General features: G+C 45.8%; 3 protein-coding genes across 6 annotated transcripts; 1 reads left to right on the forward strand and 2 right to left on the reverse strand.

Annotated features, from left to right (window-relative positions):
- Positions 1 to 191: 191 nt before the first annotated feature.
- Positions 192 to 11,183, reverse strand: COG8 (component of oligomeric golgi complex 8). Of its 3 annotated transcripts, XM_066243101.1 has the most exons (6): positions 10,662 to 11,183; positions 8,703 to 8,910; positions 7,105 to 7,932; positions 4,102 to 4,270; positions 3,177 to 3,374; positions 192 to 1,300 (listed from the first exon to the last, which is right to left on the reverse strand). In XM_066243101.1, the coding sequence occupies exons 1-6, from the start codon at positions 11,048 to 11,050 to the stop codon at positions 1,143 to 1,145; spliced, it is 1,950 nt and encodes a 649-aa protein (XP_066099198.1). In that variant the 5' UTR covers positions 11,051 to 11,183; the 3' UTR covers positions 192 to 1,142. The 3 variants fall into 3 exon arrangements, with proteins under 3 accessions (XP_066099198.1, XP_066099199.1, XP_066099197.1); XM_066243100.1 differs by lacking the exon at positions 192 to 1,300 and having other exon boundaries at positions 2,786 to 3,374; XM_066243102.1 differs by lacking the exons at positions 3,177 to 3,374; positions 4,102 to 4,270.
- An 87-nt stretch (positions 11,184 to 11,270) lies between these two features.
- Positions 11,271 to 17,001, forward strand: NIP7 (nucleolar pre-rRNA processing protein NIP7). 2 transcript variants are annotated; one of them, XM_066243108.1, is made up of 5 exons: positions 11,271 to 11,466; positions 11,583 to 11,669; positions 11,762 to 11,900; positions 12,427 to 12,567; positions 16,593 to 17,001. In XM_066243108.1, the coding sequence occupies exons 1-5, from the start codon at positions 11,411 to 11,413 to the stop codon at positions 16,686 to 16,688; spliced, it is 519 nt and encodes a 172-aa protein (XP_066099205.1). In that variant the 5' UTR covers positions 11,271 to 11,410; the 3' UTR covers positions 16,689 to 17,001. The 2 variants fall into 2 exon arrangements, with proteins under 2 accessions (XP_066099205.1, XP_066099204.1); XM_066243107.1 differs by lacking the exon at positions 16,593 to 17,001 and adding an exon at positions 12,773 to 14,437.
- Positions 14,726 to 21,018, reverse strand: TMED6 (transmembrane p24 trafficking protein 6). Its single transcript, XM_066243106.1, has 4 exons — positions 20,277 to 21,018; positions 18,615 to 18,741; positions 17,048 to 17,199; positions 14,726 to 15,125 (listed from the first exon to the last, which is right to left on the reverse strand). Exons 1-4 carry the CDS (start codon positions 20,487 to 20,489, stop codon positions 14,892 to 14,894), a joined length of 726 nt encoding a protein of 241 aa, XP_066099203.1. The 5' UTR covers positions 20,490 to 21,018; the 3' UTR covers positions 14,726 to 14,891.
- Positions 21,019 to 21,073: the final 55 nt, after the last annotated feature.

Consider the following 21,073-nt stretch of genomic DNA (forward strand, 5'->3'; position numbering starts at 1 on the left):
TTTCTACAGACTTCCCCGATGGCTGAGTGTCTAATCTCCCCTCAGGGTAGTGGGAGGTTCTCTTCTCCAGAGGTTAATAAATAGAGAGCCAGTTCACTTTCATTCAGTCTCATAGGCCCCCAGACACGAAGAGTGGGTCTTCTCTGGGTTCATTTAATTAACTGCTGTTTAAAACACGTTTTCTCTAAACAACTTAATGGACTTCTTACTACACGGGTACTCGGACTTTGAGGACTCTGGTAAGAGTACCAATGTTGCAAAACTCAACATAAAAACCAGGTAAGACATATATCTAAAGAAACAAATTCATTCACCTCTGACAGTATCTTAAACACTGGTCAGTCAGCATGATGCTAATTTATTTTTCCAAAATAGGTGTGGTGACCAGGACGCACAAGTTCTGCTTTCTATTATGACTGTGACAGGTACAGGCTCATTGGCTCCCCCTCAACTCACCCTTCCCCAAGCCCCGGCTCAATGGCCTCCACCCAAAGAACAAGTCAAGTCCCAACTGCCTAAAAAATTTCAGCCGAAAAATCTCCCCCACATCTGTGAAAGGTGGAAGGCAAAAATGGAAACCTAAACTGTATCTGAACCTGTTAAAACGTGTAGGTACTCATTTATGTTAATATTCTTACTAAACACTCCATGAACTGGGGGCCCGTGTTACTTTCTGTTCTGTGTTTACTTCCACAAGCACACTAGTGACCAAGGCAAAGAAGGACTCTGTAGGTGAGACAGACAAATCCCTTGTAAAAATAAATCTGGTAAGGTCAATCACAGCCTTAATCTCCATTTTTAAACAGGGCTTTCAGATATTTTGAGACTACATTTATTATCAAATAATGGCTTTGAAAATAGATTGCACAGGTTCTATGAAATAATGTCTCCTGATTTCCTGGAGTAGACCAGGAAATGTCTACTCCTTTATGGGAGTTATTTTTAACTTCTCAAGTGGAAGGCAGTATCTTATCACACTTTTGGGGCAATCATTATTAACATCTTCCTCCATCTCAGTTAGGCATGCTCTGGAAGTCCATTGTTTCCTGTTAGCCAAGTCAATGCCAGGAAAGACATGCCAGCTCAAAGCTGAAGTGTTTGTGTCCTGGTTTTCAGAATCCTCAGACCAAAGCAGGAAGGCTTTAGTCATTCACCTCCATCCAGTGGATGTTTGTAAATGTTTTGCTATCCATTTTGTCAATGAACAAGCAGCCCTGCAAGTGGTCCATCTCATGCTGGATGATGCGCGCTGCCCACCCACTGGCCTGCCACACCACCTGCTCTCCTCTGGGGTCCAGCCCTGCAAAAGAAGTTACAGTCTGGGTGAGGACATGATGAACTGAATCATTAACTTATGCTTTCCCTGCCCCTGGATGTTCCTATTTACAAGAGGCAGCATCAGAAAAGAACTCACATAGCATCTCTTATCCTCACTAGAAAAGATGCCTCAACTCTGCCTGTTACCAAGTGGTCAACCTGGTTCTCAACTGACAATTAGGTTGCTGGGCGATGAGATGAGAAATGATCTTCCTAATAAGGTGCTTCTCTTCCCAACTCTTGCTTCTGAAGTATTGCTCTTTGCTTTCAATTTTTAACAAAAGTATTTCAGCTTGGTACAATATAAAATAAGGGATGCCACTGACTTTCTGACCCTCATGGACCAAGTGGCTTGCTCAGGAGGAACAATCATCCCATCCCCAGCAAAGAATCACAGAACATCCTGGTGTGACACACCGGGAGTGATTTGTCACTCTGGGCTGGGCAAAGTAGGTCCCGCTTCTCCCACTCCACCTTGACAGATTGGGGCAGGAGAGAGAGAGAGAGAGAGAGAGATACACACAGCGAGGGCACAGAGCAGACCGCAGAACCAGGCCACCCTAACAACACTCACTCTATACTTCCTACGCTGGTACCACACTAGAACTGGCTATGCTCTCACAAGGCCTTCATTCCCATCCTAATCTGTCAGTCTCGAGTTTCGTCCATTCCCAGGTCCTGTCCTTGCTTCATGCCAGGAGGTTCCGCTGATCAATCATTAATGTGTCTGCTCGTGAACTGGATGGAGCTTTATACTAAAACTTTCCTGGGATCCGAGGCCACCGCCTCCACAGGCGGAAGAGACGCCCACGCTCACCCAGCCACCTCAGAGCCCCTCCCATCCGCACCTGAGATCTGCACGGCCTGGAAGCGGGGCACGCAGGCCAGGAAACCAGCAACGCTCTCGCAGCCCTCGGGGAAAGTGACCAGGCGGCTGTCCAACACCCGTAGGCTGGGGTTCACGAACACGCGCAGGGGGAAGGGCTCCATCTGGCGGGCCTCGCGCAGGCGCGGCGCGCAGGCGCGGAAAAGAGGCTCGGGGAACTCCAGGGCCAACACCTGCAGCGGCACTCCCAGCTGTGGCGCGCTCAGTCCCACGCAGCGCCGGCGGCGCATCACCTGCACCAGCCGCTGCACCAGCCGCTGCAGCTCGGGCCCCGCCAGCTGCGCCGGCTCTACTGGGGCCGCAACGGCCCGCAGCGCCGGGTCCCCGACCTGGCACACGCGCGGGTACGGTGGCTCCGGCGCTCCCTGCACCAGACGCCGCAGGTAGCGCCAGTAGGAGCGCTGACGTGCGGGCCCCTCGAGGCCATTCCGGCCGGGAGTGGAGCTGCGGAGCCGGGCGCCTCCGACCGCCACTCCCTTTCCCCACAGCAGAGCCAGCCCCACGAGGCGACGCCCCTGCAGCGGCCCGGTACCCAGTGGGCCCATGGTGCTCTCCAGTAGAGCCGTCCGCACGCGTTCCTCTCCGGGATCCCGTAGTCAATCGCTCCCGCCACCAGGGACGCCGGGAGATGTAGTTCCCGCGAGTCTTCCCGCCCACAGAATGCTGTCCGCTTCTCGATGACGTCAACTTTATTATTTAATTATATATAATAATTGCACTTATTATAGTATAAGAGAAATGACCAGGAGGTTCCCCCTTTAATTTTCTCTCCTGCATGTCTTCGCAGCCTCTCCCCTGGGCTGTCCCATGTTTTCTGAGGCAAGGCAAGTCTCTTTCTCTGGGTGCTGTGCCTGGTTTCCGGAGCGGGAAACCCGTTAAGTGTTCGCACTAGGCACATCGGCCTGCAGTGGCTCCGTTGATTCAACCTGCTCTTGCCCCTCGTCAGGGAAAGCCGGAGTGACTGGCTCGAGGCTTGACTCCTCCTCCGGTAGTTCTGGTGCTGGGGCAGTGAGCTCTGGTGCTGGGGCAGTGAGCTCCAGCACTGGCTCCTTTTCATCTATACAGAAGACCATCTCTTTCTTCGGCAGGATAAAGGCAAGAGGCTCCTGAACAACGCCGATGCTCACGTGCCCAAGGTTTCCATACTTGGAGAGCTGAGTAGGTGGAATGCCTGACCCAGATGGTAGGCAAAGTGAAATGGGAAAAAAACATTAAATAATTGTAAATACTGGTATGTCACAAGAAAAAAGAAATACTTAGGGAAGTAATCGCCACAGTTACCGTTATTTCAATCTGGTAAGTCATCTTTGGTATGTGGGACAAGAAACTACACTGTAAAGCGAGACTTTGAAGGTAATCTGAAACAACACAGTGCACAGTGCACAGTGCAGAGGGGGACTGAGTAAGAGCCTGGCATCCTTGTGACAGGCCCTAGAGAAAAGCCAGAGGTGGGGTGGGCGGGGAGGGGCAGAGTGGCAAGCAGTCACTCTTTGCTGGTGTGATCACCGCCCGTTGCCCTTTGGGAAGTTCTGCCTCCCCCATCTCCCACATACAATACAAAGTCATACAATATGTGGTTCTATTGTGATTAGCTTCTTCCACTTAGTCAGATAAACATATACTGTGTGATTCCAGTTATATGCAATGTCCAAAAAAGGCAAACCTATTACATCAGAAAGTAGATTAGTGGTTGACAAGGGCCAAGAGTGGGACTGGGGAATGACTACAATGGGTATGAGGGAGATTGTTGGGGTAATGGAAATGTTCTAAAATTGGATGGTGGTAATGGTACACCTTGGTACATTTACTAAAACATACTGAAGTTTACAAATGTGCGAATCAATTAGTATGTGAATTGTCCCAATGTAGTTTGAAAAGTCTTTGCTCCTTTCTCTTACCTAATGTTTGTGCTATCTGAGCTGGTGGAAAAAGGACTTGGAGGCAGCGATTTAAATAAGGAACGAGGTCCTCCAGGAAGACAGTGCAGAACTGGACAAAGAGCTCTTGCTCCCCATTGGTAAAGGCAGCCTCTTCAGCACGATGGAAGGCCAGGATTACTTTGGTTACCTAAGAGACAAAGGCACCATCAATCACCGCAGTATCTATCACATATCTATGATAGTAGTTGGTCGCTACCAGCAGTGCATGAAACTAAGCACAAATGTGCAGCACTCAAGTTTTCATGAAGAAATTTGTTCCAAACAGTACATTATATTAGTCTTGTTTAAATTCAGAATTGTGATCACTCTCCATAATTCTGTCACTTGATTGATGTATTTTTTATTTATTTTTATTGATTTTAGGGGGGGAGGAAGGGTGAGAGAGAGAGAGAAGCACAGGAACATTGATATGTTCCTCTATGTGCTCTGAGTAGGGATCAAACTGGCAACCTCTGCGCTTTGGAACAATGCTCTAAACAACTGAACTATCCAGCCAGGGCTCTTTTATTTTATTTTTATTTTTAGGATTTTATTTATCATTTTTAGAGAAAGGAAAGAGAAAGTGGGGGTAGGAGCAGGCTGCATCAACTCATAGTTGTTGCTTCTCATATGTGCCTTGACCAGGCAACCCCAGGGTTTCAAACCGATGACCTCAGTGTTCCAGGTTAACAATTTATCCACTCTGACTCAATTTGGGTCATTACTGGTGTTTTTTCCAGTGAAAAAGTATCATGAAATTATACAAAGAATACATGATTCTTGACTCCCAAGGGAGGCTATCCAGAACTATGTTGGATCTAGGAAAATGAAGCAAAAACTATAAAAGGTTTTTGAGGAAGGCCTTGAGGTTCCAGAAGCTAGATCACTAGAAACTTGTAAAGGAGGAAGGAAACAGAGCTGAAAAGGAAGTTCCAAGTAGAGAGAACAGAGCAGCCTCTCTGGCATTACAGACAGGTGTCATGCTAACGGGGTTAATAAAAGACTGGTGCTAGACTTCCTGGTTCAAATCCTAGCTATGTCACTCTCTAGTTCTGTGACTTCCAAGTGATTACTTAAGCGCTCCAGGCCCTCTGTGCCTTCGTATCCTTATCTACAAAGTAGGGTCAGTAATAGGGCCTACCTTGTAGGGTTGTTTATTTTGTTGATTTTAGAGAGCGGAAGTGAGAGAGAGAGAGAGAGAGAGAGAGAGAGAGAGACAGGAACATCGGCCTGTTCCAGCATGTGCCCTGACTGGGGATCGAACCCAGCAACCTCTGTGCTTCAGGACAATGCTCTAACCAACTGAGCTATCTGGTCAGGGCGAGGATCGAGTCTTAATCTGTCAAGTATGATGGCATGAAGTAAGTTCTATACAAATATTAGATGATTACTACTACTTGAACTGCATTGACTCTAAAGCTTCAGTGCTCATGCTTTCTTGCTCTTACATGAGATATCAATAAAAAGATTTTATATGATCATGTCATAGCTGCCACCTGGCTGAAAACGATTATAAGATTGTCATAAGCTGTAAGGAGCATCCCAATATCTAAAGATTTAATGTGTAAAAAATGTGCACTGTACAAGGATATTAGCAATAGTAGTAGCATTACTTGTGTTGGGCAGAATTCTGAGTGATTTCCACCCCCTGGCACCCACTCCTCTGTGTAATTCCCTCCTCCTAGTGCAGGCAGAATCTGTGGCTTGTTTCTAACCAGTAGAATATGGCAAAGGTGAAGGATTTTACAGTTGTAATTAAAGTCCCTAAAGAAGTGACTTTGAATTTATCAAAAGGAGATTATCCTGAGTGGGCCTGACTGAATCAGATGAGCCTTTTATTTTTTTTATTTTTTATTTTTTACTTTTATTTTTTTTCTGAAGCTGGAAACGGGGAGAGACAGTCAGACAGACTCCCGCATGCGCCCAACCGGGATCCACCTGGCACGCCCACCAGGGGCAACGCTCTGCCCACCAGGGGGCGATGCTCTGCCCCTCCGGGGCGTCACTCTGCCGTAACCAGAGCCACTCTAGCGCCTGGGGCAGAGGCCAAGGAGCCATCTTTGCTCCAATGGAGCCTTGGCTGCGGGAGGGAAAGAGACAGAGAGGAAAGGGGGGGGGGGGGTAGAGAAGCAAATGGGCGCTTCTCCTATGTGCCCTGGCCAGGAATCGAACCCGGGTCCCCCGCACGCCAGGCTGACGCTCTACCGCTGAGCCAACCGGCCAGGGCCTCAGATGAGCCTTTTAAAAGGGGCTTGAAGACTTCTCTAGAAGAGATTCATGGAGCCCTGGCTAGATAGTTTGGTTGCCTGGAGCACTGTCCCAGTATGCAAAGGTTGCAGGTTCAATCCCCAATCAGGGCACATACATGAACAGATCCATGTTTCTGTCAATCTCTCTCCCCCCCCTTCTTCTCTCTCTAAAATCAAAAGAGAGAGAGAGAGAGAGATTCATGCAGGAAGGATACTCTTCCATTGGCCTTGAAAAATCAAAAAGCCACAGTATGAACTGCCTATGGAGTGGGGCGGCCTCTAGGAACTGAGGACCTAAGTCCCACAACCGCAAGGAACAGAAATCGGCCAATGTGAGTGAGCTTGAAAGGGGACCCCAAGCTCCCGATGAGACTACAGCCTGGCCGACACCTTGATTATACCTTTGTGAGATCCTGAGCGGGGGACCCAGTTATGCTGTGCGTGGACCTGAGCCACAGAAACTGGGAGGTGATAAGTGGGGGGGTCTGTTATGGAGCAATAGAACACTAATACATTACTAAAGCATTACTATAGGTAGGCCATATCATGGGTTGTTTTAGGTTCCATGAAGGGGGACTAATCAGTTAAGAGCTGCTCAGCCATTAAAAGCCTCTAAACACCACACTAAACCTAAATCAGCCGTCACCACTGTCATATGGACTGGTTTATTGCCAAAATCTGGCCTTCTGTAACCAAAGAAGGTCCCAGTAGAGACCCAACAGTATGTGCTCACCTTAGCAAGGGCATCCTCCAGGGTCCTAGTCACATCCTGCGCCAGGGCTATGGGGCAGCAAAGACGCAGATCATTGAAGGCAACCAGAATATTGTTGAGGAAGCAGGCGAGGGGTGGGAAGTCTAAGAGCACCATGGGCGGCTGCAGGGTCCCAGGCTGAGTGACTGGCACAGCAGCAGGCAGGTTACCGCTGCCCAGGATGGCTGGAGCCAAGATGAGGGTGTAGGAGTTCATTTCCTCTTGGAACTTCTCTACCGCTTCCTGAACTGCTCTCTGGAAAGTGCTGATGGCTACCCGCTGGAAAACAGGAGCCAGCTGGCCCCGGAAATCAGCCCCCACACGGCTGAAGGACAGCCCAAAGTACATGCACTGGCCCAGCAGAGAGTCCAGGCGGCTACCTATCCCCTGCTGAAGGTCGGCTTCCAGCACCTGCAGGAACTGGGAGACTTTCTGTAGTACCCAGCCGTGGAAGATAGCACTCTCATTCACAGTGTGCTCACCCATAGCAGGGGACAGCAATGGGTCCTCGTCGGAGAAGATGGCACGGTACTGAGTGATGATATCAAACAGATGGACACGGCAGGCCTCGATGGTTTTTGTTATGTGGAAATAGGGATCATCGTTGGGGATGGCAGTTAGGATGGAACGGAGCCAAGCATCTCGGGCCTGAAGAAACTTCACCCTTAACTCAGCCTCAGTGAAGATGTCCATGCGCCTCAGGAAGCCAATAACACGGAGGCAGGCAGGGAGCTGGATGTTGGTCCTCAGTTGCTGGATCAGTTGGCTCAGCATCAGTTGCATGGACTGGCGCACTTCGTCCACAATGCCCTGAGAATACAGAGGTGAGTCACACCACGCTTGTAAAGACAATCCCTGAAACCTATTCCCCTAACCCTGAATATTTCAGACCAACGTTCCTGACACATGAAGTTGATTTTCTAAAGCTGATGCGTCCAGGTTCACCGTGGCCTACAGGCCCTGCCTGCTTCTACATCACCGGCTTCCTCATGCTCTCCCCTTGCTCACTGCAGTCCAGTCCCGCTGGCTTTGTTTCGTAACACTCCGATTTCCTTCTCCAGCCTGCTGTACTTGCTCTTTCCACTTTCTGGTTTGCCCTCTCTCCTCACATCTACATGTACCCGGGACCGGCTCATCATCTGGGTCTCAGCTTAAATGTTCTCTCCAGTACAGCCTTTCCTGGCCACTGTCCCCAGACTAGAATAACTAACCCTGGTCTTCTACCTCTTTCCCTGTTTTGTTTTCTCCAGACACTTAACCACTGTCTGAGAGGATCACGTAGTTTATCCACATATTTGCCAGCTATCAGCTTACATTCATGAGAGCTAGAATCTTGTCTGCTTTGTTCACATTGTATACTCAGCATCTAGAGCAGTGCCTGGCACACAAATTAACATTTCTCATTTGAATAAATGAATGAATGTATGTTTTATGTTCAAGCCTGCCTGTCTGCCTGTCAGAAACTGATGTGAAACGTGCAAAGAGTTTTCCTACATTTTCTGCCTAAAGGTTCAGTGATGACTACAGAATTACTGATTACAAGAACATAAGTTCGAGTCCTCTGCAGGGAAGTTGGCTACCTGGATAACAGGAATGGAGGAATATTTCCTTTCCAGTCGGCGTACATAAGTTGCAAGCTCCAGGGCCTCTTCATAATAGCTGTTCCGGACACAGGTGTCCATGAGCTGAGGAATCTCTAGTATTTCCAGGATTTCTGTGTGCCGGTTTAGAGTCAGGGTGTTCATCCGGCGGTTGGAGTTGATCTCCTCAGCCTCCTTCACAAAGTTCCTAGTACAATCAGAAGAATATTGGTCGCTCACTGCTCTGCACCCAAACCTTAACTATAATTACCAAGTTTTACTATACTATTGTATGAACTGGGCACTGCGCTGGATGGTTTATCTGATTAAATTTCCACACCAAACCTATGAGGTAAGTACCCTTGAGAAAACTTTTAATCTCAGGTTAAGAACTTGTCCAAGGTCACACATAATTAAATGGTAAAAAGATCTGAACCCCGATCTGCCACTTAACTATTGGGGCAAAGTACTTAGGCTTTCATAATTCTTTCTTTCTTTCTTTTTTTTTTTTACAGAGGCAGAGATAGACAGGGACAGACAGACAGGAACGGAGAGAGATGAGAAGCATCAATCATTAGTTTCTCGTTGCGCATTGTGACTTCTTAGTTGTTCATTGATTGCTTTCTCATATGTGCCTTGACCGTGGGCCTTCAGCAGACCGAGAAACCCCCTGCTGGAGCCAGCGACCTTGGTTCAAGCCGGTGAGCTTTTTTTTGCTTAAACCAGATGAGCCCGCACTCAAGCTGGCGACCTTGGGTCTCGAACCTGGATCCTTCCGCATCCCAGTCCAACGCTCTATCCACTGCGCCACTGCCTGGTCAGGCCATAACTGTTTCTTTATTGGTAAAATAATAATAGGACCCACCTTGTAAGGATGTGAGGATTAAATGAAAAGATGTTTTTAAGGTATATAACACAGATCCTAACTTCAGAATGTTCCTTAAATAATAGCTATACTTCATAATAATGAATGAGCTAACTAACCTCGAGGCTACAATCTTACCAAGTTCTCGCAGCCTCTTAAATCTATTCCTATGCTATTCAACCCGAGTTCCCACCAGTTTCTGTTTCTTCTCCATCAAGGCAGAGATCTGCTTTATGAAGTCCCCTACCTATTCTGCGGTGGGTGGAAGGTACAAAAGCTATTGTCAAATAGCCAAAGATTCAAAAGAACACTTAAAACTTTTATCATGAAAAGCTGGAAGACAGCCTGACCTGTGGTGGCGCAGTGGATAAAGCGTCGACCTCGAACTCTGAGATCGCTGGTTCAAAACCCTGGCGCTTGCCCAGTCAAGGCACATATGGGAGTTGATGCTTCCTGCTCCTCCCCCTTCCCTCTCTACCCCCTTCTCTAAAATGAATAAATAAAATCTTAAAAAAAAAATAATCTGGAAGACAGAATTAGGGATAATGGATTAAGGACCTAGGGAAGCAGAACATGACTCAAAAAGGAGGAATTATCTGGATAATTTTTGCTACCCCCAAAGAAGGATTTCCTGTCAGCTTCCTATTAGTGGAGGTTTTGGAGAAGATGAGCTGCCCTGAGCTATTTTATGTGTTGTGTCTACACATGCATTCATGTATATATAAATATGCATATATATTAAGCAGCCATTTGTAGATAGTTAAGTATGTTTGGCACAATTCTTGGTGCTTTGCATGGAATCTATTTAGTGCTCACACAGCCCCCCGAGGGAGGAACCTGCCGGTAGGTTCCAATTCTGACTTCGAAACGTACTAGCTGTGCCCTCGGACAGTCACTAACCTCTGCGCGTCTCAACCTCCTCATACATAAAACTGGGGAAACAGTACCTACCTCGAAAGCTGTTGTGAAGTTTAAATGGATTAATGAAATGCTCAGAGGAGAAGTAAGCGGTGTGTGTTAGCTATCTCTACCATAGTAAATGTCAACTATTACAGAGGTTAAAAAAAAACCCTTTGGTACGGGGCCCGCCGCACCTGCAGCTCTGTTGGAAGCTGGGCAAGCGGTCGAGCAGGCAGCTGAGCGACGCCTCCACGTCGCCAAACAGGCGGTGGATGCGCTCGGTGCACTCAGCGCCGCGGATGAAGGTCTTGTAGTTGGCGAAGGCCAGGTCGCGCGTCTGCTGCAGCAGCTGGGCCCGCTCCTCCGCCAGGCGCTCGGGCTCGCGCCGGAGCCGCTCCAGCCCGGAGCCGCTCAGCTCCCGGAGGTAGCGACCCACGTCGGGCCGTTCCCGCCACTGGGCCTCCGGGAAGCGATCGCGGAATAGTGATGCCAGGAGCCCTTCATCCTCCACCTCCCCGAGAGCCGCTGCGGTGGCCGCGGCAGATGCCGAAGTGGAGGATGGAATTGCTTCCATCGCCGCCATCTTTCAGTGTCGCTTTCCCCTCCGGCCCAGAGAGGGCGATGGCTCCGAATCTGGGACCGGAAGCAATAGGGCTATACTTCCGGCATCTATGTTTTTTGTTTGTTAATTATTGAATTTATTGGTGTGACACTGGTCAACAGAATTACACAGGTTTCAGGTGCCCGAGTCACACTCTGTGGTTTCTTATGGGCGTTTTCCTTGGCCCGGTAGTCCTCCAGGCTACGGGGCGCTGGCGTGGGGAACCAATGGGATGGAAAGCAGCTAGAAAAATAGGTTTTAGGGTTGTCCGGATGAGGCTGGCAGCTGACTTCCGCTTCCGGCGACTGAGGCACGAGGATCCGGTGTTCTAACAGCGGGAAAATGCGGCCTTTGACTGAAGAAGAGACCCGTGTTATGTTTGAGAAGATAGCAAAATAGTAAGCGCGCGGGGCAGAAGAGGGAGTGTGTGTATGGTGGGGCGGGGCGGGGGTGGAGTGGGGCTTGGGGTCGGGACCAGCCCCTTCGGATGCGGCCTATGTCCTTTTGCCTACAGCATCGGGGAGAATCTGCAGCTGCTGGTCGACAGGCCCGATGGTACCTACTGTTTCAGGCTGCACAACGACCGGGTGTACTACGTGAGGTGAGGCAGGGTCGGGTGGGCAGCATAGACCCGGCTGGGGGCCTGGGACCCACCAGCGCCCTTCTGTGACACCTCTTTCTTTACCCTTTTAGTGAAAAGATCTTGAAGTTGGCCGCCAACATCTCCGGTGACAAGCTGGTGTCGCTAGGAACCTGCTTCGGAAAATTCACTAAGACCCACAAATTCCGGTTGCACATCACAGCTCTGGATTACCTTGCGCCCTATGCCAAGGTTTGTGGGATGGTTTCCAGTCTTCCTCTGCCAGGGGCTGGAGGAAGTCAGGGATGAGGGCCACCCAGGACGCTGATAATTGGGCAGCCTCTCTGTCAGGAGTTCCTGACTTTGCTTGGGATAAGTGCCAGCGCCTGTAGATGCTTGTAGGTATGCTCTTTCAGTATGATTGGGGCTCTGGGAAGCTGTGCTGGGTGGCTACGTATATAGTTGTCATTATCTCTAGCAAAGTAGAAAAACCTGTGCAAACCCAGCTGAAGATTGAAAAGTAGGTGGTTGTGATGAGGAGCACAGTGGGTCCAGAAGAAGAGCTGTTTAACTGTCCATGGGAGAAGTTACTTGTAGAGCCAAGGAAAGAACCTGGCACTTCTGTTTAGCAGAAAAACATCTTGAGGGAAATAGACATCTTTATTTCTTAAAGTGTTTTCAAGAAATTAATCACAGATTTAGCAGCTACCTTATCTGCAGGGATATACCGGTAACTTAGCATTTTTATGTTTCTTGGATTTAATTTTCTTTTTTATAGTATAAAGTATGGATAAAGCCTGGAGCAGAGCAATCCTTCCTGTATGGGAACCATGTGTTAAAATCTGGACTGGGTCGAATCACTGAAAACACTTCTCAGTACCAGGGAGTGGTGGTGTACTCCATGGCAGACATCCCTTTGGTGAGTACAAGTGGTAGCTGTTACAAAAATGAAAGATATTTTTGTTCAAGAAGGATGTATTTTCAATTTGTGGCTTGAGAGACCCAATTCTCAGCACTTTTTGAATTTCTCAAAGAACTGTATCTTTGTCTTTGTTATTTCCTGCCCTTACTGCATGATTATTGAATGACTTGAGTGAATCAGTGTCTCTTCTTTTGAATCCCAGGGTTTTGGGGTGGCAGCAAAGTCTACACAGGACTGCAGGAAAGTAGACCCCATGGCGATTGTTGTATTTCATCAAGCAGACATTGGGGAATATGTGCGACATGAAGAGACGTTGACTTAAAACGAAGTCATCGCAAGGACTTGTGACTGTGTGGAAGGGCCTAGCTTTGTTTCCTGTGTCTGTGTAGGCTCCACCATCATGTTGAATTTTGTCAACACTGGGACTGCTCCAGGGGTTCTTAGTTTAATATTCTCTCTATAGTTGACAAGTGCGGGCTGGATTCTTATTAAGCAGAAATGGTTCAGGCTGGATTCTTATTAAGCAGAAATGGTTCAAAATGGAGTTTTAGATCTTTGTGTTTGTTACTAAATAGAATATTGTGTTTTATATATCAACCAGAGAGCTTCTTGTTTTGAGTAAAAAGTTCTAAATCATTGGAATTGAGGACAAGAATAGCTTATTATTGTTATCTGTGATAACACTGTGCTTTAGATGAATCATTAACTTTAGAGAGCTTCATTTTCTTCTGTTTCAAAAAACAGCTTTAACTATTTACCTAAGAATGGCTTTTAGAATTAGAAGTCATGATTTAAAGTACCTGGCACAGTGCCTGGTAAATGAGAGGTGTTGAATAAATGGTAAGAATTATTTTTATGTTGCATATATTGAGTGTTTCTGCTAAGAGTAGGATCTAATGAATATAATTAGATTATAATTGTTTTGACTTTTCCAAGATGTTTTCTCAGTCTTTTTCTTGGATGGTGTAATCTCAGGTTGAATGTTATTTTCATCACCGTAGTTTGCTAAAACATTTTCCTTATGAACCTTTACTAGCCTAACTGGACTGGATGAAAAGCACTAATCAGAGACCCTGAAGTAATATTCCTTCTCCATTCTTCCCTGTGCCTCCCAAAATTATTTTTAGAATTATTAAAATATTTTTTTAAATGAAAAGCATCTCACAATTATCTTAAAACTACTTATTGTAAAACAATTTTTCTATGAATATATTACTCATTTTAAATTTCAAAGGTGACATAATCTAAAAATAAAACATTTTTAAAATACCAAAAAGCATTCTACCAACTCTTGTTTTTGTATTCAACATGTAAATCCCATATAAAAACTGGGTTTTAGCCTGACCAGGTGGTGGCGCAGTGGATAGAGCATCGGACTGGGATGCGGAAGGACCCAGGTTCGAGACCCCGAGCTCGCCAGCTTGAGTGCAGGCTCATCTGGCATGAGCAAAGAGCTCACCAGCTTGGACCCAAGGTCGCTGGCTCCAGCAGGGGGTTACTTGGTCTGCTGAAGGCCCACGGTCAAGGCACATGTGAGGAAGCAATGAACAACTAAGAAGTCGCAACGCGCAAAGAGAAACTGATGATTGATGCTTCTCATCTCTCTCCATTCCTGTCTGTCTATCTCTGCCTCTGTAAAAACAAAAACAAAAAACTGGGTTTTACATGTTTCTGTTCCCTTTTTCTCAACTCTTCTCCCAAGTTTCTCTGTTAACCTCTAAATCAGGGGCTGGGATCCTTTTTGGCTGAGAGAGCCATGAACGCCACATATTTTAAAATGTAATTCCGTGAGAGCCATACAACGACCCGTGTACATTACGCATTATATATTAAAATTACGCATCCAATAAAAATTTGGTGGTATCCCGGAGGGCAGCTGTGATTGGCTCCAGTCATCCGCAACCATGAACATGAATGGTAGGAAACGAATGGATTGTAATACATGAGAATGTTTTATATATTTAACATTTTTTTTATTAAAGATTTGTCTGCGAGCCAGATGCAGCCATCAAAAGAGCCACATCTGGCTCGCGAGCCATAGGTTCCTGACCCCTGCTCTAAATAGACTTAATGAAGGTTAAGGGACTGTTATATGATGAACGGTATTTTGATAGTAGCATTTAGTGCATACTTTAGAAATAGCCAACATCAAAACTTAGTTTTATTCCTTTATTGTCATTTTGCCTCTGTAGATAAGAGCAATAGACTAAAACTTTCTAAAAGGAGAGAAATGGATTTTTCCCATTAACTTTGCAAAGCTGATGATTTAACAGGCGTCTGCCCCAGAGGGAGAGAGCCAGGGCGCATGCAGTTGTTTTAGCTTAGCATCTTGGCTTCTCAGTGTCTGTAGTCGTTGGGACATTGAAGAGACGCTTCAAGAAATACAGCTGCAGGACCCCAGAAAGAAGAATAACAAGGCTCTGGGCTATTGACCACCAGTTCACATAGTTATAGTTTGATTGGAGAAGGAAAAAGTCAGCCATTTTCCTCATGCGGGCAAAGTTGTAGTATCGCCACATGTGAAAGATATTGTTCTGCACCTTTCGTGTACTTTCCTGTGGGACAGACAATGAAATAAGGAAAGGGCTCCTCCCAACCCCCCATCTAGCCTCACCTGGGTGCTCACCAGCCCTAACCTAAATTATCTGGAAGTTGAGTAACTTATGTTATTTTATGATATGTAATCAGTTGCCAATTGTAGTTGCTGACAAGTAATTTTGCTCTATGTGGAAAAAATGGCCTGGGCTTTAGGTTTAAATTTTTTTTTTCAATGAAAAACTACAATGTTGAAACTAGAGAGCTCTTGCAGAGATAAATATTTTAGTAAATATTTTAGGCTTTGCAGTCCATACAGTCTCTTGCAACTATTGAACTCTGCCATTGTAGCACAAAAACAGCCATAGACATTATGTAATTTTCAATTAAGCATAACTGTGTTCCAATAAAACTTCATTTGCAAAACTAGGCAAGTGGACTCGAGTGCATCAGTGAGGCTGTCATAAAAGCACAAAGACATTGCACAGAATGGGAGAGAATTCCTGTAAATCACATACCTGATAACGAACTTATATCCAGAATGTAGTTAAAAAAACTCAGAAATAAAAAAGACAACCCAACTTTAAAGTTGCAAAAGGATTTAAATAGCCATTTCAACAAAGAAGTTTATACAAACGGGAAAAACATGAAAAGATGCTCAGTGTCATTAGGGAGACAACCCAAAATCACAAACTACCATTTCACACCGCTGGGGTGGCCAATAAGAAAGAACGTGGGTGAGAATGTGGAGAAACTGCAGCCCTCGTTCACAGCTGCTGGGAATGTGAAGTGGTTTAGCCACTGTGGAGGACCGCAGTTCCTCAGCTAAACGTTACTCTGTGACCCTGCAGCAGAGTACACTACCTCTAGATACAGAAATGAAAGCATGTTTGCATAAAAACTAGTATGTGTATAGCAACATTATTCATGACAGCCAAAAAGTGGGAATAACCCAAATGTCTTATCAGTTGATGGGTGGGTAAGTAATGTAGTATATCTATGCAATAAAATGTTATTTGACCATGTAAAGGAATGAGATACTAATACATGCTACAATGTGGATGAGCCTTGAAAACATGTTGAATGAAAGAAGCCAGGCTTCTTTCATGAAATAATACTGAATAGAAAATTTATAGAGACAAGAAGTGAGTGAGTGACCACAGAGTTGGGAGGCATGGGGAATGGATAGTGACTAATGGGTATGGAGTTTTTTGGGAGTGATGAAACTTTTGTAATTAGATGCTGGTGATTGTTGCAGGACCTTGGAAATATGCTGAAAACCACTCAATTATATACTTTAAAGTGGTGAATCATATCTAAATTAAAAAAAAAAAAAAGCCCTGGCTGGTTGGTTCAGCAATAGAGTGTCGGCCCAGCATATGGAAGTCCCATGTTCTATTCCTGGCCAGGGCACATAGGAGAAGTGCCCATCTGCTTCTCCACCCTTCCCCCTCTCCTTTTTCTCTGTCTCTCTTCCCCTCTGGCAGCCAAGGTTCCATGGGAGCAAAGTTGGCCCAGGTGCTGAGAATAGCTCCATGGCCTACGCCTCAGGCACTAGAATGGCTCCGGTTGCAGCAGAGTGACAGCCCAGATGGACAGAGCATCACCCCCTGGTGGGCATGCCAGGTGGATCCCAGTTGGGCGCATGTGGGAGTCTTCCTGTGTGCCGCCCCCCACTTCTCACATCGGAAAAATAAAATAAACAGGCAGTGGACCAGTTCTGGCCTTGGGAGCAGCAGTGTGCTAATCCGTGGTGTGAGACACATGAGGAATTTCAAGAGCTCCAAGTCATAAAAATTAAAGGCTTCAAATCCCCTTGCCTGTTTGGTTTCTACCCAAATGAGTGCTCAGCTCAAATGATATTATTCCCATATTTTCCATCTTTCCTCCAAATTTAAAATCCGTTTCCAGATGTTTCTCTCCCACAAAAGCAATTAATTACCTCGATTGCATCCAGAGTATCATTTAGTTGTTTTCTTTCATTCTTCTGTTTGTGGTCCATCCCAGGCCCCTCATAGAAGACTCCAAAATTGAGGTACACTTGCACAGAACCAAAGTGATTTTGTTGGTTTTTTACACAAAGTTGATAAAAACCTGTGGGAATCCTTTGATCATTACCAAGCCTGGATCTCCCACCCTGTTGATATTTCAACCTCTAGGCTTGGAGATGTCTGCTCTCCGCTGGTCAATGTGCCACATTGGCACCTTCTTACTTATAACAAGTACAAAGATCCAATTCTTGATGTGGAAGGAAGATACTGATACAACACGAAACTTATTTTACTAAGTATTATTTGTAGCAGTCACGTTTTTAAAAATATCACTAGTCATACATAGAAAAGAAAACCATTTTCCTTCCTCTTTTTCAACCCATTATCACTTATTTTTAAATATCTCAAATTGAGTTGAAATTAAGAGCATGGTGTTTGCCTGCTTATACACTGTTAGAGCTGCAGTTACCATTTTGAAACTAGAAACTAGAGAAAAAGCGGTCCATTGTGAAGGAAAGAAACTTCTGCTGGAGTAACTAACTGCAAGGGGGTGTGCACTGGGTTGGGTGATTTTGAATATGTAGTGGTGCTGGTTCTCAGCTGGGTCGCCTCCCCTTCTGGGGGTGGGAGTAGAGAGGAGTGGGTTTAGAAAGGTGTGGCAATGTGCTGTCAAAATGAACTGAAGGCACTTCTGACGTGGAGGGGCCAAAGATGCTAAATATCTCATAATTCTGAGTGGCCTGTGCTTCAGAGTGAAGGATCATCTTATGCTCCTGTTGAGAGAAATCTTTCTCTGTACATTGGCTGGTGAGAGTGCAGCTGTGGTTCTGAGCAGGGTGGGGACAGGTTCAGCCTGGCTGTAGGAATTTTCTGATGACTGGAGAAATGCTTTGTTATGGAATGTGGGTATTTTTCATGGCCGGCCGTGCATTTCCTTTTGTTCAGAGTCTGCTTTTTGGTAACTAGCTCATATATTCTGATGACTAGAAAGAGATGAAAGAGATGTTACCCCATATATTAATTGGAATTCTTTATCCTTTTTTTTTTTTTTTTTTTGAGACAGGAAGGGACAGATAAGCATTAACTCGTAGTTGCAGCACTTGAGTTGTTCATTGATCACTTTGTCATATGTGCATTTGGGGAGGGCCAGCTGAGTCAATGACCCCTTGCTTAAGCCAGAGACCCAGTACTCAAGCTGGATGAGCCCATGCTCAAGCCAGTGACCTCAGGGTTTCAAACCTGGGACCTGAGGGAAAACTGAGCTTCTAGACCCGAGAGTTAAAATTTACCTGGAAACTGCCTCCAAACTGCCAGTGGACTGCACTTGACCATTGGCAGTCTCCAGGAAAACTAGGTTTTGGTGTTCTAGGCTAAATTTTTTCCTTATGTTTCACCATCCCTATGTGAAAAACCCTAGGTTTTTACATCTCTGGTACTTAATTTGAATACTTCCTCATCGTTTTCCTAATTTCAAAGAAACCTATGATTATTATAATAGATGTGGTGATGAAAACAGACCTGTCTCTTGGGTAGAGAAGTTAATCTGGCCCCGAACATCCTGAGAGGTTTCTATGAGAAAACCTTGTGGGGTATGTGCAGTGGCTGCAATATGCCGATCATGTGACATTCCCAGTGTTCGCTGAACCTGCCAAGACACATTAAAGAGGGAGAAAGTCCCTGATACATCACCAAGAAGCCAATTAAGTGGTAAGATTGACATCCCATGATAGCACAGTGGTTCTCAATCAAGGATGGTTCTGCTCAATGCCTTTTGGGAATTTGAATTGAAACAATGGTGGGGGTGTGGTGGGGTCCGGTCGGGAGGGGAGGGACAGCAAATCTGAACGTCCTGCCATGTTAGAAACAGTTTTGCAGGACAAAGAATTACCCCAAATGCTGATAGCACTTCTGTTAATAAGACATGTCACAGACCATACAGCTGGCTTGTACTGGCTGGTGTGTAAGATTCTGGTTGTCGAGTTTTTTTTTTTTTTTTTTTTACAGAGACAGAGAGTCAGAGAGAGGGACAGACAGACAGGAACGGAAAGATGAGAAGCATCAATTATTTGTTTTTCGTTGCACATTGCAACACTTTAATTGTTCATTGATTGCTTTCTCATATGTGCCTTGACTGCGGGCCTTCAGCAGGCCAAGTAACCCCTTGCTTGAGCCAGCAACCCTGGGCTCAAGCTGGTGAGCTCTTGCTCAAACCAGTTGAGTCCGCACTCAAGCTGGCGACCTTAGGGTCTTGAACCTGGGTCTTCCGCATCCCAGTCCCACACTCTATCCACTGCGCCACCGCCCGGTCAGGCGAGGTTGTAGAGTTCTTGACTGAACTAGCTTGGTTTTAAGCTCTCGGGTTGTCGCACACTTGGGCTTATTTCATGCTTGACAGCAAATAAGGCACTCACTACTAGGCACTTAGTGCCAGGCTGACTGTAGCTACTCTTCTATCACAAATTTAGAAATAAGAAAAAGCTCTAACTTAATTTAGAGTAAGTTTTAAGTTACAATGGAGTGGAGTGTAAACAAAGATTAGAAAGTTAACAGGTTTCTAAGATAAAAAACAAAGAAGTGAACAGCCTCTAACTTGACTGCTGAGCAGACCATCCCTGGGTACTGAGATGAGAGACTGCTGGAGATGCAAGTACCTGGCTTATGAACAAGCAGCTTGAAAACATTTTCTTCCTACCACTAACTGGACTGTCTGGCCAAATAGAGAAATCTTGAGCCAGTGATTGTCCAGTTTGCCAGAATTACCCGTAAAGGCAAGAGAGTAAATGTTGTTCTCCTGAGGTGTCTTTTTGAAATCACTGGGTCTGTCTCCAAAGTTCATGTGACTTTCCATATCCATGTTTTACTATTTTTAAAATTCTCTCCCCTCTCATCTCCAAATCTGAGTAAATGTGATGATTATTTCCCCAGGAAGAGGCAGCCCATTTGTCCCATGGCTTTGAGCATAATTCCATAATCCACAATTTGAGAAGCCAAGCCATATGTTATAGTGATTATTCATCCATAGAGTTTCCATCTAAGTGCAGATCCATTTCATTAATGGGTGGAGAATCACAGCATAATAATGACAATCAGAACCTTGTGTTAGTCTACAACTTGACCCCTTTACAAAAGGAAACAGAAAAAACAAGTCCCCAGTATGGCCAGAGGAGTCCAAGTACCTACCTCATAACTGAAATAGAAGTATCCAGTCTGGTGGGCAAATTGCCAAAAGCATTCTGTGCCTCCTGGAGGGATCACAATGGCAAAGTCATATCGATCTGCCCCTCGGAAAAGTGGTTGGTCCCCAGAGCCACTAAGGGGTTCTGTCTTCTGGCTCCTAGTAGATGTCACCAGGTTCAGAACCACCAGTCCAGCCCCAATGAGCAAAGGGAACATGCTGGTTCCTGGAGACTCCCCTGCAGGTGACTGCTTGCAGCCCAGTGGAACCAAGTAGTTTAGAGAACTGCTGGAGTAATCATTAACTCCACAGTCACACTTAGGCCAGTTTCAGGGCCACCCGTAGATTTTCCATAGAACTGGCATGGTACCTCCATGTCTGGCTCACAGCAAGAGATTTTGCTTTCACTTAAAAAACTCAGTGGCTTACCAAACCTGTTTTATGGGTGCTAAATAGAACCTGCTACTTCAGAAAAGGCATTTCCATCCTTCCTTTTGGCTGTCATTTTTCAGTTCCTCTTGGGAATATTAAGTTTATTTTCAACCATCTGAATCTACGACAAGTTGGCTGGGATTTTTCTCATTCGTATCAAACTGCTAGACACCTACTGCTTCCCTAAGACAGATGAGGTAGCATCTGCTTCGGTGGACTTCTGCCAATGCTAGTTTAGAGAAAAAGCACAACATGAAAGTATGCACAAGAATTTAAACGGATGAAGCGAACAAAAGACAGAGAAGGGCATTCAGAGATTCCAGGGGTCGGCTCCCCATCCCACAAGCACAGCTGGCACAGTTGGGGTCCT

This window comes from Saccopteryx bilineata, chromosome 9, assembly GCF_036850765.1.
Source record: "Saccopteryx bilineata isolate mSacBil1 chromosome 9, mSacBil1_pri_phased_curated, whole genome shotgun sequence".
NCBI classification, from domain to species: Eukaryota; Metazoa; Chordata; class Mammalia; order Chiroptera; family Emballonuridae; genus Saccopteryx; species Saccopteryx bilineata.

Bases quoted from the DNA above. Each gene is read 5' to 3' on its own strand.
- COG8 (XM_066243101.1), bottom strand. From the start codon at position 11,050: ATGGCGGCGATGGAAGCAATTCCATCCTCCACTTCGGCATCTGCCGCG. The intron at 4,271-7,104 runs GTGAGCACATAC...TTTGTCTCTTAG, and splicing joins TGGAGGATGCCCTTGCTAAG to GTAACCAAAGTAATCCTGGC. The intron at 3,375-4,101 runs GTAAGAGAAAGG...CATCTGGGTCAG, and splicing joins TCAGATAGCACAAACATTAG to GCATTCCACCTACTCAGCTC.
- NIP7 (XM_066243107.1), top strand. From the start codon at position 11,411: ATGCGGCCTTTGACTGAAGAAGAGACCCGTGTTATGTTTGAGAAGATA. The intron at 11,467-11,582 runs GTAAGCGCGCGG...TTTTGCCTACAG, and splicing joins TTTGAGAAGATAGCAAAATA to CATCGGGGAGAATCTGCAGC. The intron at 12,568-12,772 runs GTGAGTACAAGT...TTTGAATCCCAG, and splicing joins CCATGGCAGACATCCCTTTG to GGTTTTGGGGTGGCAGCAAA.
- TMED6 (XM_066243106.1), bottom strand. From the start codon at position 20,489: ATGTTCCCTTTGCTCATTGGGGCTGGACTGGTGGTTCTGAACCTGGTG. The intron at 18,742-20,276 runs GTAGGTACTTGG...GTGTCTTGGCAG, and splicing joins ACTTCTATTTCAGTTATGAG to GTTCAGCGAACACTGGGAAT. The intron at 15,126-17,047 runs GTAATTAATTGC...TCTGTCCCACAG, and splicing joins ATACTCTGGATGCAATCGAG to GAAAGTACACGAAAGGTGCA.